This window comes from Euprymna scolopes, chromosome 2, assembly GCF_053919585.1.
Source record: "Euprymna scolopes isolate OS-2025 chromosome 2, ASM5391958v1, whole genome shotgun sequence".
Classification (NCBI taxonomy): Eukaryota; Metazoa; Mollusca; class Cephalopoda; order Sepiida; family Sepiolidae; genus Euprymna; species Euprymna scolopes.
The window spans coordinates 30,452,203-30,473,049 of record NC_136483.1 but is presented as its reverse complement, the minus strand read 5'-3'; the positions used below and the strand labels follow the sequence as shown (position 1 = coordinate 30,473,049).

The 20,847-nt window shown below is 35.8% G+C and overlaps 1 protein-coding gene across 1 annotated transcript; it reads left to right on the top strand.

Annotated features, from left to right (window-relative positions):
- The first annotated feature begins 15,376 nt into the window (after positions 1 to 15,376).
- Positions 15,377 to 20,041, top strand: LOC145303482 (uncharacterized). The gene has a single exon (XM_080144849.1). It carries the CDS (start codon positions 15,377 to 15,379, stop codon positions 20,039 to 20,041), a length of 4,665 nt encoding a protein of 1,554 aa, XP_080000975.1.
- The last annotated feature ends 806 nt before the right edge of the window (positions 20,042 to 20,847 follow it).

Sequence of the window (20,847 nt, the reverse complement as noted above, 5' to 3'; positions counted from 1 at the left end):
GAATTATAGAGGAAAATGATATATTTTTTATTAAAACTGGTGGATGTGAATAGATTTTATCCTCTTAAGTAAGTAATAAAACATCTACAATACTATGTCTTGTTTTTGAGGAGGGAGTGCTGATATTTGTGAGGGCAGAGTAATTGGACAAACGATCTTAGAAAATTACAATAGAATTGTATAATTCCATTATTTTTATGATGATTGAAAGAAAAATGGCTGGTAATTTTGCCTCTATTCCAGACATAATCATTACTTGAATTGAAAGATACGTAAAGAATAAAAAGCAGCACCAGCTGACAGGCGGGTAGTTGTTAGTGTATTTGCAAAGTAGAATAGAAAAAAAAACCTGAGAAGTGTACAGAATTGAGGAAATATTCAGGCCAATGTCAGCTAAATATAGATTCTTTCTTCGCCCAGACAGGGTGTTGTTTGGTTGGGTTTGGAAGCATTGCTATATTTGTAGCGAAGCTTCTGCTGGAAAGTAATCAAGCCACGCAAGCGCGAGCACACACGCAAGCACACTAACGCATGCATACACACACACTAACGCCCGCACACGCAGGTGCTCGGATATATATACACACACACACGCACACACACACACACACACACACACATACACTAAATGTATTTAGAAACAACATTTATTTTTGTTTTTGTTGTTTTAGAGCAAACCAGAAGAAAGATAATGCTGGCAGCGGAATTGTCTCTGAAGAAAATCGTTATTCATCAGCGATGTACTTTTGGACTAGATTAGTAAGACTACCTGGAGTTGCCCGACGGCATGGATAACAAAATAGAAATTTTGAGTGAAAATTTTAACAAGAACCAACAAAACAAAAACTAGGAGTAAAAAATGAATGTTACTAAAAGTAAGATAAGTTACTCTTCAACCTACCTGGTTTTGTGCTTTAACTTATTTTACAGCGTTTATTTACCCCGAAACAAATGTGGCGTCAAGTGTGTTGAGTTAGCATGAAGTAAAATGGTGATCTGATAATCACTCACAAATCGAAAATTAAACAGAGTACTGGTAGAAACATATACAATAAATGTCACCAATTGTGTGACAATGTAATGATCTACAAGTATTTGTTAAATTTTGAATTCTGGGGTGATTATCGAGAATCCATGTAGCTGAATTAGACCGACATATTCAACATTGATACTGCTTGTGTTTCGAAATAAATAAATGCTTAATACAAGTTAAAACACTGACAGGCAGGTAGTAGAATAGATAAAATATGTTATATTGCCTTTGGTAACATTTCTTTGTTGTATATTATTTCAAACCCTTTTTGTTTTGCTGGATTTTGTTAAAAATGTCTGTTCTGTGTGCAACAACTTTTAACATACCCCCTCTTTCTCTCTCCCTCCCTCTTTTTATATATTTCTATCTCTCTCACTACTGCTCTTTTAATCAAAAGAAAGAAAAATAAATAGGACTGGCATTTTTTTTTACCTAATTTCAGTGTTGTTTTAGTAAGAATGGAGAATGTGTTTGTTTTGTTTGTTTTTATTTGTTTTTCTTTTCTGTATTAAGCTGATCTGCTATATCAGATGGAGCTTAAAAACTTCAGAATTTACTTTATAGAATAGAAAATTCAAGTTTCTGAGTATTTTAGATAAGAATTGGTTATGCGTATTAGTGGATTATTCATACTACTTTTCTCATCTTGCGTGTTATTTTCATAGCATTTCGGGCAATCTAACTTTCCACCTTCTTATATATTAACTAGCGGGAGTGCCCGGCGTTGCCCGGTTGTATTGAGGTGAGGTGGAGGTGGGGTCAAAACAACAGTTCAGTCCGGGTGGAAAGGGGTGTTAAAAAGTGATAGTAGCGGAGGAGGTGGGTTAAAACAACAGTAGGCAGCCCGGGGGGTGTTAAATTCAGAAACTTTTCTAAATATGAAAACATGTTAAGTTGTGTTTGTGCTGTAATTGCTTGCGGTATTACCCTCCATTAATTTTTGATTAAAGGAAATAATCATTTTATACCAAACACCTAGTTTAAGGTAAACTTAGTTTTAAAAAAAAGTTTAATTTGAAGTTTTATTATTTTAAATGACTTGAGTGAAATTCAAATGTATTTTTTTATTTCCACAAAGAAATAATCTTTGCTTAGTTTACGATTTTATTTTTTCGATAATCAGTTATAAAGTTTAATTAGAATACCGTAATATTCGAGTTTTATATTGCAAAGATAATAGATATTTTAAAAATATACACACACGTAAATTTTCCAATCTTATGAATAAACTTTTTTCGTGTTAACGAAAAGAAAATATTAAGAAATTTACGTGCGAAATTTGAACTTACAGACTACGTTATGCAAAAAAAAAAAAAAAAAAAAAAAAAACTAAATTTTAAAGTCTTATAAAATTCTTTGCAGTTTATGAAAAAAAGTAAGAAATTTACGTGCGGAGCTTGAACCTACAGACCACGTCTTGCAAAAACAAAACAAAAAAAACACGCTATCAACGTACCCTCTCTTCGTGTGTGTTCTATAAGCGGGAAGCGTAGATACCTAGTGGTCTGACCTATTTTAAACCTAGGTATAGTTAAATGTGATTTTTTTTATTATTATGTTAGTTTATATATATGTTTATATAAACAGCAAAATGGGATATTAAAAAAGTAAACACGTAATTACTTTAGTTTTTTAAAGCAAATAATCGATATAAATATGAATAAGAAGAAAATGGAGCCCTTTTCAAGCAGAACAGCTTCATTTCAGTTTTACAGTATTGAACTGTGTAGTATTGCGCCGTCAGATTCAGGGTTGTACTATTGTAATGTAAAGAACACACAGAAAGGGTTGTAATCAACTGAATTCCTTCTAGTACACTGACAAAAAAGCTTAAACAGATATATAAATAAAAATAAAAAGGTTATGTAAATGTTTTTAAAAAGACACATAATTACGTGAGCAGGATTTTTTCCTTCTTTTGACACGATAACAAGTAACGTTCTTATTTTTATTATTTATCTATTTTCGAAAGAGTGCCACGTGCAAGTGGAGAAGGAAAAAACAGAGTTATGCAAAATTTGTGTCAAAAATTGTCTAAAGTTCCGACATTTTTTGTCTTTCACTTTAATAAGAACATGAATTTATGAGGTGAATTTATTCGACAAAATATGATTCAACTAAAAAAAATAAATAAAAGCTAACGTGAATTAAGATTAAAGTTAAGGTGTGGACCCTCACCCCTTTTAAAAACCCTTGTTAAACTTTGTGACATATTACATTCTATGGAGGTCAGGCGCGACCGAACACTCAATAATTTTATTATACCATATTTCTTCAAACTGAAACATTATTATCAAAGTATACTTACGCAAAAAGATATGAAAAATCTTTGTTAAAGTTTGTGCCATATTTCCATGGAGTACAGGCGCGAACGCAGACCCCACAATTTTATTATACCATCCCTATTTCAGTTGAAACATACTTATCAAAGTATTCTTATGTACATCTATATCAAAAACACTTGTAAACGTTTTTTTTTTTTTTCATTTTTTATTTCCATACTTTGGGGGCCAGGCGCGAACGCAGACCCCACAATTTTTATGAACCCCCGTTCTGTCAGATCAAACATACCCATTCCTGATCCTCGATACATCTTCTATCATTATATGTAATCAGTTTTTTTTTTAAATAGTCAACCATATAGGAGCCTATTCGTGACCACACACACACACACACACACACACACACACACACACACACACACACACACACACTGACGTTCAGCTTTATATCATATATATATATAACCTTTAACTTGGTATACATCTATATATCTATAAAAGTGACCGTGTCTGTGTGTCTGTCTGTGCACATTTACCTACGCAATAACTCTGTCAATTTTTAGTCTACAGACTCGAAATTTGACATACAGGGTACTGAGATTTGGGAAAATCGATGTGATCGGTTTTCGGCCAGAAATTTGGCTGTTAAGGGGTCAGTTCAACGATTTGACCTTTGATAACTCTACCAAACTCTTCCAAAAATTTGGGGTCTAAGCACTTGAAATTTTAGATATAGCTTCCTTGATTATGGATCTAAATTAATAACTTGATTTGATCCCAAAAAACAATAAAAGTTAAGGGGTTATAATAGGGGTCAAAGTAAAAGAAACTGGGCGTTTTTTTTCTGGGTTTTCTTTTTCTCAACATACACCTCCAAACACCCGGGCAACGCCGGGCACCCATGCTAGTATATCTATAAAAGTAAAAATGTCTGTCTGTCTTTTCTCTCTTGTAGTTAAAGAAGACTATTAAACAGAAAGGCATTACTTTACATATTCACACTTTTTAATATATACCTATGCACATAACCTTATGAACAGTAAATAGGGCCCGAGCAAAGCCGGGCGGAACTGCTAGTATATATATATATATATATATATATATATATATATATATATATATATATATATATATATATATAGTCTTTGAAGTTTTTAACCTTTAAAACTATACAAATAAAATATTTTTTATCATTCGTTAGGAAACCATCTAGTCAGTAAATCATTTAATCACCTGCAATCACTGCATCAACTCGCTCTCGAATTTACTATAGTACTAATAATTTATTTTTTAAGGGATCATCAGTTGTTTACCTTGAAACACTGTTTCGGGGATTTATATATAATTTGGGAGATGAAGATGATATATATATATATATATATATATATATATATATAATTTGGGAGATTAAGATCGCATATATATATATATAAGTGAAAGTGTCTGTCTGTCTATGTGTGTGTGTCTGTGTACATTTCCATACGCAATAACTCTGTCAATTTTAAGTCTACAGACTCGAAATTTGATATACAAAGTACTAAGATTTGGAGAAATCGATGTGACCAGATTTCGGCCGGAAATTCGGCGATTAAGGGGCCAAAGTTCAATGATTTTACTTTTGAGAACTCTACCAAACTCCTCTGACAATTTTTGCTCTAAACACTTGAAATTTTAGATATAGGTTCCTTGGACATGGATCTAACTTAATAACTTGATTTGAGCCCAAAACAATAAATTTCAAGGGGTCATAATAGGAGTCAAAGTTTAAAAAAATTGACCGCTTTTTTTTGTTTTTGTTTTACTCAACATACACCTCCAAATACCCGGGAAACGCCGGGCTGAAATGCTAGTATATATATATATAATCTTCATGTCCCAAATCACATTCTTAGCTCATTTCTTTGACATCTTTGAGGGCAACACAGTATATAGTAACACTTTGAAGAGCATTGATTACCAATATATACACCGTTAAAGGTTTTCAGGAGAAAAATCTCGTGAATTAAATGAGGTTCTTAAGTGCTGTATAAAAAAGTGCAATATATATATATATATATATATATATATATATATATATATATATATATATATATATATAAATTTTCTTCCTTGATCTTTCTTATTTATATTTATATCTCGGCAGTAGAATGAAAAGCATATCTTATTTTTCTTTTATTAATATTATTGGAATTTTTTCCTTTTTTCCTTGTACACATTTTTGTGAATTTTTCCATGGATTTCTGCCTTTGGATTATTATGAACCATCTTCTTCCAATTACGGGATTTTGGGATTTTACTTGTACAAATGGAAATTCAGTTAACTTTCTTGAAGTTATATATTTGGAATTTACCGTCACTGGATTATTTATCTTCCACCAGACTATCCATTCATGTGTAATCACCTTTATCTTCACCATATTCCCTCTGCTTCACTTTTTTTATTTTTAAGTAAGATCTTTGACTTACTTGTTGTTTCATCAAATACTATTGCATGCAAAATCCGATCCCGCATTTTGCTAATTCCTACCCTCTGATGAGAAGGAAAGTATTTCTTCGAAACTCCGTGAATTAAAGACTATCCACTTATCTAGTGTTTGCTTTTCAGATTAAATATGTGTTTAACTTATTTCAAAGTGTTCTTTAACATGTTTTATTAACTGTTTGCTCGTGTATATATATGTGTGTGTGTGTGTGTGTGTGTGTGTGTGTGTGTGTGTGTGTGTGTGTGTGTGTGTGTGTGTGTGTGTGTGTGTGTGTGTGTTGCGCTTTTTATACAGCACTTAGCAACCGGAAGTGACGTAGGTTTAAATTAAGGCTAGTCAATCGAAAGGAGATGACTTTCGACAATATTGGCGAAAAAAAGCGACTCCTCCCTGTAAAAAATGGCCAGTTGAGGGTGAAGGAATGAATTTTTTTAGCTAATTTTTCGATATTTGTCATCTGAAGGGACGAGCTCCAAAACGATACTGATCTTGTGAAAATCCGTCGCCTCTGTCGAAAGTATTAGGAAGACATGCAAACATACATACATAGATTTATATATTGGTAGCTCAAATTTTTGACCCAAACCGATTAAAAAGCTTGTCCTATCTCTGAATACCCTTTATGTAAAATTTCAAATGTTTAGAACAGAAATTGTCTAAATAATTTGATAGAGACCACAAAGGTCAATTTTTTAAAAACTTTGACCCCTATTATGATCCCTTAACATTTATCGATTTAGGCTCAACTGAAGTTATGAAGTAAGATTCACGTCCAAGGAACCTATATCTAGGTAAATTTACACAGACAGACACACAGACACACAAATACTTTCACTTTTATAGATATACTAGCATTTCAGCCCGGCATTGCCCGGGTGTTTGGAAGTTAAATGCTGGGGAAAAAAGGGGGTAATTTTTTTAAACTTCAACCGCTATTATGACCCCTTAAAATTCATAGTTTTGGGCTCAAATCAAGTTATTAAGTTAGATCCCTGTTCAAGAAACCTATATCTTCTGTCAAAGAAATCTATTTTTATGCGTAACTTCTACATATAGCATTCTTCCCATCACATATACATCGACTGAGTTATGGTTATTAGCATATCACATTAAATTAAATCATTTTAAATAATTATCTCGATTATATCACTTATTCGACATAATAGCCTCGTTAATACTATACTGTTTAAAAATATAATTTAAAATGTAATCCTTTAGTTTATTTTCATTTCAATTTATATTTTATTTCACTTAAATTTACTTATTATTATCGTAAATCTGAAACCTTTTTATTTTCAAACCAGAAAACCAAGGGGAATAACTGTGATAGTTAATTCTTTGAGCACGTTATTAAATATTTTCTTTAATAGATTTGTGTTCATTTCGAAATATTCTTCTAAGTTGAATTATTATTTTATTTTTAATTCAGGGGTAATTTTTTTTATTTTTCGCTTATTCTTAATTTTTAAGTAACCTTTTGGTACTCATGCAGAGAGTGAACTCAGAATCCATCCGACTTTCTCCGGAACATTACGCCAACAGCCGGCGTAAACCGAGCGTCACTGAGGAAATTAAGCGGAGCGTCGCCGATGGTGCTGAAACGAATATCACATTTAAATTTGGGACATGATATGAAGAAATTACTTTTTCAAGTAGCGGGGGATCACTATCCTATATAAATTTGACGTAAAATGAGCACCCACTTTCTGGACACCTAATAATTTCTTCATATCATAAAACAAATTTAACTGTGATATTCGTTTTTAGCACCCCCGAAAACCGGCGCTGTTTTTTTTTTGTTTTGTTTTGTTTTGTTTTTTGTCTGTTTTGTTTTTTTGTTTTTGTTTTAACCAAAAGATTCGTTCATTTTTTTTATAAGTTAGGACGCTAATAATGCTGTCAGTAAGCTTACATGAGCAGTTGTTTTTTTTATTTTTGAGGTGAGTATTCACTTATAGAACTTGTATAGTTTTTAACAGGTGTTTCTGTAGTGGAATTAAGTGTTTTTCCGTAAGTAATGTGCCGACATTAACCATTAAACCATTAAAGCAGAATCGTTTAATATTTCACATAAATTCTGTTTACATTATGGGGCTCCGCAGCCCCCTAATGAAAACGGAATTTTTGTGAAATATTTAACTGCTGAAGCACCTGTTAACAGCTATACAAGTATGTTTTTGTAAACTTACTGACAGCATAATTAATGTCCTAAATTATGAGATGAAAAAATGAACGAATCTTAGTAAAAAAAAAAAAAAAAAAAAAAAGACAGCGCCGGTTTTTGGAGATGCTGAAAACGAATATCAGTTAAATTTGTTTTGATATGAAGAAATTACTACATGGCCAGAAGGTGGGTGCTCATTTAACGTTAAATTTATATCGGAAAGTTATTCCCTATTTTTTGAAAAAAAATTCTTCATATGAAAACTACTTATCTACCCAAATTTAAATGTTATATTCGTTTTCAGCACCACCGAAAACCTTTTAAAATGTTTTTTGAGGAGTTGGAAAGAAACTTGACATTGACTGATTTTTTTGTTCGAGAAAAGATTCAAAGGTAAGTCAAATAAACACTTCTTTTTTTTTGTAAAGGTTTTTTTTTTTGTAAGAAAAATTGAAAAAAAAATATCTTTGTTTTTTGGGGTGTTACTTTTTTTTTTTTTTTTTTTTTCTCAAGGAAAAACCTGAAAACTAGAAAAATTGAAACAAAACTGGGTGGGATAGATTTTTTTCTTTTTGTTTTTTCATATTAAAAAAGATATTGTTGTTTCCTCATAGCATTGTTTTATTAATGGTGTGAGTGCGTAAATCGTATTCCGCATTCGCGCTGGAGGTCTTTCTGCGTTGCTCGCTCAAACGCCCACAATGGCAATTGTAGGCCTAGACTTGGCAAAAAAAAAAAAAAAAAAGGTACCAGTCCGGATGATGTAAAGGTTCGGAATGTGGTAGCCTGACACCTCCAGACATAGCCATCACTTACCTTTCCTTGTCCACAGTTTTCGTCCGTGCCAGTAATTTTTTTCTTGACAAAAGTCGAGGATTCCAGTTGGTATTTTCAGCTGCTCACTTAAGGCTGTAAAATTCATGTATTTTTTTCTGACGTTAAAGTACGAAATGGTGTGCTTTTTTTTTACTATTTTATTTTCTTTTCTTTCTCTTCCAAATTGTCATCTGCTGCTTTGAATTTTCAACTCGCGCGAACGCGCGTCGCGTTAAAAACCATCGCGCTACATTGTCATTGGTTCAGCTTTATGTTTCGTCAGACGACTTCATTTTCTCGGCGACGCTCGGCTTACTCCGGCTGTTGAGGTCATGTTCCGGAGAAAGCCGGACGGGCGCTGAGTTACGTCTGGATCGCTCTCTGCATGAGTAAAAACCTTTTTTATTTGTTATTGTTGAGTTATCCGGGGTTTTATTTTTCACTGTATTTAGTAGTTTTACGCCGATATAATTCATCGTTCTGTTTATAATTGTTTATTTTTAATAAAATAAAACAATTACAGCCATTGAACTATAAACAATTGGGACGCTGAAAACATACACAGTAAAGCAATACGTTGTAAAATGCTCTTATGGTTGTCAACGGGTTAATGTAGATTTATTTGTAAGAAAATTGCGTTAAATGACTTAAACATAATACGGAAATGAACGACGTAAAAAAAATGCAGAAAGTATTAACAAATTTTATTTGGATAATTTAAACGCGAAAAAAAAACAATTTGGGACGCTGAAAACGTACACAGTCAAACAATACGTTGTCAACGGATTAAAGCTGATTTATTTGTAAGAAAATTGTGACAGTATTGTAATACAGAATAGTTGCAAAACATCCCCACCCTTCCCATGTTAAATAATAATTTCTAAATAATAGCGTTAATATTTTAGTACGCAGGTCAAATTCTGCAAAAGTAGCGATTTATGTTTATTTGTTTACGCTGTTATGGGTTTATGTTTATGTACGCATACGCAACCGGAAGTCGTAAACCGGATGTTGAGTTACAATACCTGTTACAAGGTAATTTGAGTTATATAATTATATAGATTTAATATAAAATATAATTTTTTTACCATATTTTTTTTTAATATAAAATATGATTTTTTTACCATATATGATATCATATACATCGCTATGGTATAATTATTTCCATAAATCGGTATTTTTTTTAGTTTACCGACCCCTCGGCATTCACCTTTGAATTGTCGACTTTTGGGAGGAGACGCTGAGAACGAATATGGCATTTATTTCTTGCATAAATGAGTAGTTATTCATATTTGAAAATATTTAGTATCCAACGTAATCACTACAGTTTGGCAAGCAAGATGGCCGCCCGTGCATTTACTAAAAAACATCAAAAAGAAACAAACGATCCAAAAAATAACCCCAGGCCTCCTTTCACTTTCTCAGGATTGGACAAATAATTATTTTTATGATAAATTTACCGTTTGGATGATATGAACTCCTGGACCCTGGGACTTTTTGAAGAAATGTTAGTTTTAATAAAGTGGGGGATCACTGTAATAATTTAACCTAACATGAGCACCCACACGTTGACCCCCCCCCCAAAAAAAAAAATATTTTGTTTATATTGGGACGAGGGGGAGTCGGTGGCGGCCGGGAGGGGATGTTGGGGCGTTGTTGTAATTGAACTATCTAGAAATGTTTCCTGTGAAGGTGTGTTTTTCAATGAGCATAAATAAAAGTCAAGGTCATACGTTTAAAACCATTGGCGTAGACCTGACATGAGATTGCTTCAGTCACGGTATTTTCTACTTCCCCATCAGGACAGGAAGTTCAGAAAAACTCTACATTCTGGTTCCAAATCAAAGAAGCAGAAATGTAGTTTACCACGAGGCTCTTCAATGAAAAGTTCTACAAAAGGATATGATGAAAAACTGATATGATCTGATTGTGGTATGTTTTCGGTATTCAATGTGTTAGATAAGATTTAAGCATCAAGTTGAAATTTACTTCCCTCTTACAACATCCACTTACTGGAAAGGTGCCCACAAATCGCGTACCTAAGTGTTCAGAAAAGTCCCGTGCGATGCGCGGGTATTTTTGCTAGTATATATATATATATATATATATATATATATATATATATATATATATACTTGTTTATTGTTATATAAACATGCTCACATCCCGCTGCTACAAATAGCCACTTGTTTCAATCAAACAACAGATATCATCAGGCAGCGACTTGACTATTCAAAAGTTCATTGAACTTTTGAATAGTCAAGTCGCTGCCTGATGATATCTGTTGTTTGATTGAAACAAGTGGCTATTTGTAGCAGCGGGATGTGAGCATGTTTATATAACAATAAACAAGTATTATCAGCTCGTTGAATTCATTAGTCCATTACTTTTGAATATAAAAAAAACCCGAGTACCGTATATATATATATATATATATATATATATATATATATATATATATCATGATTTTCCTGGGGGTACAACACTTTATTAAGGCAATCATGAAGGGAAGACGTATTCCTTCGGAATTCATGTTATATTTAAAAAAAAAAATGGACCGAGGAGAAAAGGAAAATGGATAGCGACTACAAAGTAAAAGTAAGGAAATAGAAAAAAAATCAAAACGAGTCAATTGACATGTTTCGCCCTCACTCATCAAAATTGGAATCGAGGGATTTATTTTTTAGTAATTTGTTTTCCTTAATGATAAAATCTAAAAAAAGAAAAAAAAGAGACGGGAGCAAGAGCTATCGTATTGGGATGAATTTCAGAGGCTGATCACGTTCAAACCCAACAAGCAGTCCTTTTGCTTACAAAGGGAAGGCTTCCTAAGGCTCCAAGACTTTTAGATCATATACGGAGTGAGATCGACTCAATACGGAGAAGGGGTCGATGCTGAAGTTCGTTGCACAATCCCGATATTTAATAAAGTGTTCCGTTATAGCGGATCCATATGTGTTGTTTACAGCGTCGGTAGGTAGGAATGTTCCATTCCTGATTTTGCTCGGAACATGTTGTTGTATACGACTTCCCAATTTTAAAGACGTTCGAACTACGTAGTCGGCACCGCAACCACATTTAAATGAATAAATGACATTAATAATATGATGAGGGGGTAGAACATCTTTTTTATTGGAAGCCATTAATGGTTTGTATTATACACAACACGAACATTTGAAGCAAAATAACATCCTTCAACAGTTGAACTAATTTGTTTGGTGAATTAATTGGCTAGTTCTCTTCCAGCCTGGATTACGTGGTGCAATACTGGAAAGGGTGGCCTTTCATGTTTAACATTTCTAAAACTAAATTCAATTTTTTTCAATATTAATGCTCAGATTTTTTTTTCATCTGTCGAAATGGATGTCTTTCTAGTAGATGAAGCCTCTTGCTTTCATAAACTCCCAGGATTGGGTCATTCCAGATGTGGAACGGAAAACCTATATTTAATTTGTTTCTAATGTTGCTGGGGAAAATGTTTGGATAATTATCTCGCCCCACGAAGTATTTTCATGCAATCCTTTATCTCTAAAAGAGTCAGATACAACCTAAGATAGCGTAGTGATGCTACATCTAGAAAACTGCCGTTCAGAGTAATCCTTCTTGCCTGAGTGCAAAAATGACTTCGTAATCCGTGGGGGGGTATGATCTATTTTTTCCTACAGACGCTTTCTCGTTCAGGGTTTCTTTCCAAAATCTTCTCATCTTTGGAGCACATAGTCATGGGCCTACTTCTATAAAAACTGCAACACAATACGTGTCGGGTCGTCTTCTTAAGCAAGCCAACTTTGTTAATTCCACTCATCGTTTACAAGCCTTTCATAGTCTTGTTCATGAGCTAACAATCTCATCAACCGTTACCCTCGAGTGAATTTTGACCTTATGAAATGATGACTCATTTGTATACATCTATATAGTCATCCACCGACGATTTTGCCGTATCGCAGCTCTTTAGAGTGACTAGACGTGGAAAGAGTTTTCACGTTGAAATTCGAAACCTAAATGCCCGATCAATAATTGCAACTGTGATAAGCAGTGTTGAACGTCTTTACCATTACGCTAAATATATATAAAGCAGTCGTAATATATATATATATATATATATATATATATATATATAGCAGCGCGGGGGGGGGGGATAAAAAATTAGACGCAATAGGCAGCCCGGGTGGAAAGGGGTTGACAAAAAATGTAGTAGGCAGGTAGGCAGGCAGGCAAGCTCGGACCTGTAAAGTGAAGGAGTAAAAGAAGATTTAAGAAAGCCATCCATTTAGCCGTCGCGACCACGGCAACTTAAGATGTAACGAGAGATCGAAATAACATTAGTCATCACAAGGTGTATGATGACTTTGAAGAGGAGCCGAGGGAGTGAGCGCGCGTGAGAGAGAGAGAGAGAGAGAGAGAGAGAGGGAGAGAGTATGTAAGTTGTGACGGACTAAATTGCTGTGTTTTCAAAAAAGAATGAGAGGAAATATTTTATCAGACAGTTTTAAATATGGAAATTTAAAAAAAAAACAACAGAAAATGTGGCTCGTTGAATTTGTATTGTTGCGTAGTTTTTAATGCTTTTTAGTTGATGCAAAAATATATTTATCACGAGCGGTTCATAGAAACATTTTTATGTTTTCCTTCTCATTTGTTTGGTTGTTGGGGTAGGTGGTAGGGGTTAATCAACTATAGAACATGTATAGTTTAATAGGTATCTGCAATTTACCCGATGTTCCGTAAGTAACGTGCTGACATTTACCGTTTAACATATAGAAAATTCCGTGTTTACATTTTGTGGGGGCGGTTTTGGTGGTAGCGAACATAAAAAGTAAAAACAATTGAAGCTGTGGTAATGTTGACTGGTTACTAACCGGCCTCTGCGACTAAAAATAGTCCATCTCAAAGTTTTATTAAGAAGCAGAAATTTATTTAAGAACAAAAACATGGAATCCTATTCTAAGGAAATGAAACGAAACTTCTTGATTATTTTATTTTTGTATTTGTTTTTGTTTTTTTAATTACTGCAATACTAGTTTCAACTATTTTACTTTTCACTGCAACATAAAAATAAAGTAGAAAAGTAATTTGTAATAAAAGAAATTAGGTGATTCAAAATAATGAAAAATAACAAATCATCATTTTGGTTAGCTCTGTTAAGAGAATAAAAAAGAGACAAAGGCAAGGTAAGTTACTCTTGTACCTACCTGGATAAGTTTTTTTATTTTAATGCATTATAATACTTTTATTCAGTACGACAATGGCCACCACTTATAACATTTATAACCTCATAACTGAAATTCCAGTGCGATATTCGTTTTCACCATAGCTGAAAACCATTAAAAGTTGTCATAATAAAGGAAAATGTTAAGGTAGAAGATTTTACAACTATCGACAACTATTTTTGACGTTTAGTTTTTTTTTTTTTTTTTTTTTTCTTTTTTGAGTGGCTACCACAATTACCAAATAACCCCCTACCAAAAATGTGGCCATAAATTAGGTGCTTATTTTACATTAAATTAATGCAGAAAAGTGTCCCCCCACATTTTATAGCCATATATATATATATATATATATATATATATATATATATATATATATATATATATATATATATATTAGCAAAAGTATCCGTCGTTAACTGGGTTCAAAAATAACCTACAGAAAATGGATTCTGATTTATGAAAGTATGATAGGTTATGAAAAGGAAGGGGTGTAAAGAGATAGCTTCGAATTTCGGGGTATCAAAACCAAAGCAAAATATGATGAAAGTAAAAATAAAATAGATAACCCCCATAATTTATTATACCATACCTGTTCACACTGAAACACTTATCACAATATTCTTTGGATCTATATTCAAAAACCTCGTTAAATTTTGTGACATATTTCCATTCTATGGAGGTCAGGCGCGAACGAACAACCCATAATTTTGTTATACCATATTTCTTCAAACTGAAACATAATTATCAAAGTATACTAACGCAGATAGATATAAAAAGTTTTTATTGAAATTTGTGCCTATTTCCATTCTGTGGGAGCCAAGCGCGAACGCTGACCCCACAACAACATAACAATACAACATTGTTTATTTTTACATTTACATTACTTATGCATTTAGAAAGCATTTCTCAATATTATTACTTTTCGCATTTAATCTTCTCATACTTTTATACATATTTATTATATCTTCAATTTTTGACACCTAATGTAGAGGTTTTCAAAACTTTACATTTTAATCCCAATATTTCTACGTTGATGTAACGGGGACTTTACAAATACTGATTGCCTTTTTCCTGGACATCTATTTTTTTCATTTGATTTTACACCATACATTTATACATATTTATACATATTTATTGTACCTTCAAATTCATTTATTTCACGTATATCTTACTTTGTTTTATTTATATAAATATAGAGGTTTTTCCAACTGTACATTTTAATCCCAATATTTCTACATTGATGTATTGGGGAAATTACACATACTGATTGCCTTTATTTTTATTTTATTTTATACCATACACACTACCTAAATATTGACTCTTTCAACAATTGTTTCGGCAGCATTCCATTTCAATTCCACACACACCCGCAGAGTAATTTCGCAACAATGCCACCCAAAAAAAATCAGCTCGGAAGGCGCACGAAAGCAGCGACTACTGTTAGGAACATCAGAGCAAGCCTAGACTACGATGAAGTAGAATTATTACGTTCTCGCGAAGCACAGCGCATGTCTCAGACCAGATCTTCTGAAACACTTACTCAACGGACTTATCGTTTATCTAGACATGCTGCAGCCATGGCTCAACTACGTTCTTCACAAACTGCAGAGATTCAGGCCAACCGTAGAGCAGCCAATGCTGCAAGTACCTCTTCTGCAAGGGCCAACGAATCTACAGAAAGGACAGCTCGGCGGAGAGCAGCTAACGCAGCCTCCACAGCTTCAGCACGAGCTGCTGAATCTACTGAAGCGAGGGTCAGACGACTTGCCCGAGATAACACATCCAGAGCCGCCATTCGGTCATCTCAGCCACCAGAAGCTCGAAGGATACGAGTTCAGGCTGTTACTCGGAGATTTCATGCCTCTCGCGGCAACATATGCCCTTCACCGGAGTTTTGGTTACGCAAAGCATTGAACTATGACGCCAACTATGACTTCTCTACCCGGCAGGATCTTAGCATTGGTTCGATGAATTGCATATGTTCATTCTGCAAAGCTAAAAAATGGCCGGCAGAACCTCCAAGCCTATGCTGCTCTTCGGGTAAAGTTAAACTACCATCCCTACAGACTTTACCTCAACCACTGCGAGACCTACTTTTGGGCATGACTGATGAATCTAAATATTTTCGGAAATCCATTCGACTTTTCAACTGCTACTTCCAAATGACATCATTTGGTGCAAACATTGTCCGTGGATGCGGCTGGAATCCCGCATTTGAGGTGCAAGGCCAAGTCTACCATCTAATAGGGTCCCTTTTACCTGATGAGACCGTACAACCATCATTTTTACAACTCTACTTCGTAAGTGACTACGTCCAACAAGCTGAAAACCGACTAGCTATTACAGCCGAGACAAACGACAGTTCGGATCGACGACAACTCAGTATTGTTTTGCAGCTTCAAGACATGCTCCACCAAACGAACCCATATATTCAAAGTTTCAAGTATGCACTACAGAATGTTCCTCTGCCTAATTTTTCCATCGTTATTAACGCAGACAAACGTCCTACAGGAGAACATGAGCGTCGCTTCAATGCTCCCACTTGCAACGAGGTTTCTGCAGTCATCCAGGGTGAGCACAACAACAAACGCGACATAGTTATTCATACTAGGGGTGGACGTCTACAGCGAATACATGAAATGCATCGATCATACGACGCACTACAATATCCCCTACTATTTCCTTACGGTGACGATGGATACCATTTTCACATACCATGTCAACAAAACTTGGGACAAACGACCATCAATCCCAAAACTATTACATGCAGAGCATATTACGCATACAGACTGATGGTTCGCGACGACGATTTCAACACTCTCCTTCGGAGTGGACCTCTTCTGCAACAATACATAGTCGACATGGCAGCAAAAATGGAATCTGAAAGGCTCCTATATATTCGGGTTCACCAAAAACAGCTTCGGTCGTCTTCATACATACATCTGCACGATGGCATGAGAAATGAAACTGACCCTAACACTGTTGGAAAACTGACAATTCTTCCGTCCACATACATCGGTGGCCCGCGTTATATGCATGCCCGCACACAAGACGCAATGACGTACGTCCGCTTTTATGGCCGACCGGATTTGTTTATTACCTTCACCTGCAATCCATCATGGGAAGAAATACGAGATGAACTGTTTCTGGGTCAAGAACACTACGACCGACCTGATCTCATTGCCCGTGTTTTCCGGCTTAAATTGTGCAAACTCATGGATCTTATAGTCAAGGGTGAAGTCTACGGCCGAGTAAGGTGCCACATATTCACTGTAGAGTGGCAAAAAAGAGGCCTTCCGCATGCCCATATCTTAATCTGGCTGTGTGAACGGATTCAATCCACTGATATTGACAAAATTATCTCAGCCGAGATTCCCGATCCTGGATTAGACCCACAGCTTTACGAAATTGTCAAAGCAACGATGGTTCATGGACCCTGTGGTCCTGGCCAGAAAGCTCAATCATGCTGTAAAAAGAAATCGGTGTGCGCTTGCGGCTACCCACGGAGATTTGTCAATGCTACACAAACAGGAGGTGATGGTTACCCACTTTACAGGCGACGGAGTCCAGGTGATGGCGGCCATACGATGATAGTCGGTCGGAGCACTGTTGATAACCGATGGATAGTACCGTACTGTCCCTTGCTGACGAAAATTTTCCAATCGCACATCAATGTGGAGTTCTGTCACTCAGTGAAATCCATTAAATATATCTGCATATACATCAACAAGGGAAGCGATGCTGCAGCGTTTGCTGTTCAGCGCGACGGTTCTCGAGACGAGCCATCTGCTCATGTCATTGGACGTTTCCTGTGTTGCGGTGAAGGTGTATGGCATTTTTACTCATTTCCCTTGCACCAAAGATATCCTGCAGTTATACAACTCGCTGTTCACCTTGAAAATGGGCAAAGAGTTTACTTTTCTGCCGGCACTGCTAATCAGGTGGTGGAGCATCCACCAGAAACTACGCTTACTGCCTTCTTCAAACTATGCGGCCATGATGAGTTTGCAAAGACGCTTTTGTATCCACAGATCCCTTCCTACTACACTTGGAATAACAAACAGTGGACTCGCAGGAAGTGTGGAGACCCTGTCGATGGCTTCCCAGGGGTTAAATATGATTCCTGTCTCGGGCGAGTTTACACAGTGCCACCACGTCAACATGAGTGCTTCCATCTTCGTCTTCTCCTTCACGAAGTCCGTGGCCCTATAAGTTTTGATGACATAAAAACTGTCGATGGCGTCCTGTGTGAAACCTTCCGTGATGCATGCTCCCAGTTGGGACTACTTGAAAACGATTCTCAGTGGGATGCCGCCATGACAGAAGGAAGTCTATTCAAATCTCCCCATGCTCTACGGTCGCTCTTTGCAATTATGATAGTATGGTGTGACTTGAGCGATCCAAAACATCTATGGATGAAATTTCGTAACTTCATGACCGAAGACATTTCCAGAAGAGCCCAACTTGAGAATACATCGGTGGAGCAAGACTACTCCCAAGTGATTTACAATGAAGGGCTAATTTGCCTCGAAAACCTCCTTTTGGAAATTGGTGGTTCCACTTTACCATCATATGGCCTACCTGCCCCCATCTGCCATGAAGGGAATAGTTTGAGCCTAAATTTACTGCGTGAAATATGCTACTCACCTACAGAACTTAATGCGTACATTGCTGAGAATGAGCCTAAACTGTTGCCTGAACAACTGAACGTCTACCATATGATCAATGAAAATGTTCAACAGAACCGTGGAGGAATATTTTTCTTGGACGCACCTTGTGGCACAGGAAAAACCTTTGTCACCAAATTAATACTTGCCCATGTGCGACGGAGTGGAGCTGTCGCTATAGCTGTTGCAACCTCTGGAATTGCTGCAACTTTACTCCCTGATGGCAGAACGGCACATTCAGCTTTAAAATTGCCCATCAACTACACACAAACTGAATTCCCAACATGCAACATCGAAAAGAATTCGGATAAAGCTGTTTTGTTACGCAGATGCAAACTCATCGTATGGGATGAATGCACGATGGCGCACAAAGTTGCGTTGGAAGCATTGAACAGGACCCTTCAAGATTTACGCAACTGTGACAACATCATGGGTGGATTAACAGTTCTGCTGTGTGGAGATTTCCGACAAACACTTCCTGTTGTCCCAAAAGGGACACGCGCTGATGCTGTTCAAGCATGCCTGAAATCGTCGATACTGTGGGATCAAGTTCACCATTTAAAACTCACAACAAATATGCGTGTCCACCTTAGCCGCAACCCAGATGCTGCTAATTTCTCTAATGCACTTCTGGAACTTGGTGAAGGACGTACTCCCACAGACACTGAAGATTACACAAATGTTGAACACATATCAACCATCGTTGAAACGCCAACCCACCTATACCAGGCAGTTTTCGAGAACATTCAGAAAAACTACAGGGACTTTGATTGGCTCGCCACGAGAGCGATTCTGGCTCCAAAAAACGCCTCCGTCAATGCGATTAACTACAGACTTTTGGAACTCATCCCGGGAGAGGAACGTGTCTATAAATCCATTGACCGCACACCTGATACTGCTGATCTGGCTGATTACACGGTGGAGTTGCTAAACTCCCTAGAACCACCTGGCCTGCCACCCCACATACTCCGACTTAAGGTTGGAGCTCCTATAATGCTCATTCGTAACCTCATACCACCAAAGCAATGTAATGGAACCCGCCTCGTGGTAACATCCCTGTCACCTAATATTATCGAGGCCAAAATATTGACTGGCTGTGGAAAAGGAGAGACAGTGCTAATTTCGAGGATACCCCTATATCCATCAAATCCAGACCTGGGCATTTACTTCAAGCGATCACAGTTCCCTGTGAAACTGTGCTTCGCGATGTCCATCAACAAATCCCAGGGCCAAACCTTTGACGTTGCAGGCATTCATTTACAGGAGCAATGTTTTTCTCGCGGTCAGCTCTATGTAGCTGCCTCACGTGTGGGCTCACAATCCAAACTCTTTGTGTTTTCTCCTAAAACACTTGCTAAAAATGTTGTTTACAAAGAGGTTTTATAATTTTTCAACAATTTTACACCTCAATTTCTCCTCTCTATTAACCGTGTTTATTCCTTCTAAAGCTTTGCCAGCACCCAGTAAAGAATTCACTAACCTGGATTCTTTTTTGTAACAAAATGAAAACAATTTCATGTATTTACACAGTAACCTCTATGGAAAGAGAAATAGAGTGAAAATATGAATTTGGCAAAACCTAGAGTGCCCTTAAATATATTCAGAAGCATTTGCGGTCCTTATAATTCTTTCGTCTTTATTTGGTTGCCAACTCTGCATAATTAGATTCATTCTGATCAACCCTAAACAATTGTATTGGCTATGGAATAACATTTTAGCAGTACAACAGTAAATTATTTTTCTGTTTTTTGAACGTCCATTGAACAAACAACTGATCCTGAAGAAATTGCAAAACAGTCTACACACATATTAGTGAAAATGTGATTCAGAAGTTTCAAAGACATTGGTCTAAAAAACATAGACCTCATCAACCAAGCATAAGTACTATGCCCGGCAACATAAGGTAAGGAATTTTTTGCCATAGTTGACTAATTGTAAAACTATACAGCTACAACGACATAAATTCTTAAAACGAATAGATGGTCAATATTGAACCTGTGGTTTCTTTCGCATAGAGTTAAAGAAATCATGGCTCCCAAAACCTTACCATAGTATTTGGTTTTGAGCTGGAAGAATAGCTGCTAAGGGGACAAATCAGATGTGGAAGCTACATTGATCAGTAAGACGTCAATATAACCAACTTTACTAAAATAATTTAAGGATTACAAAAAAAAAAAAATACTGAATGTACA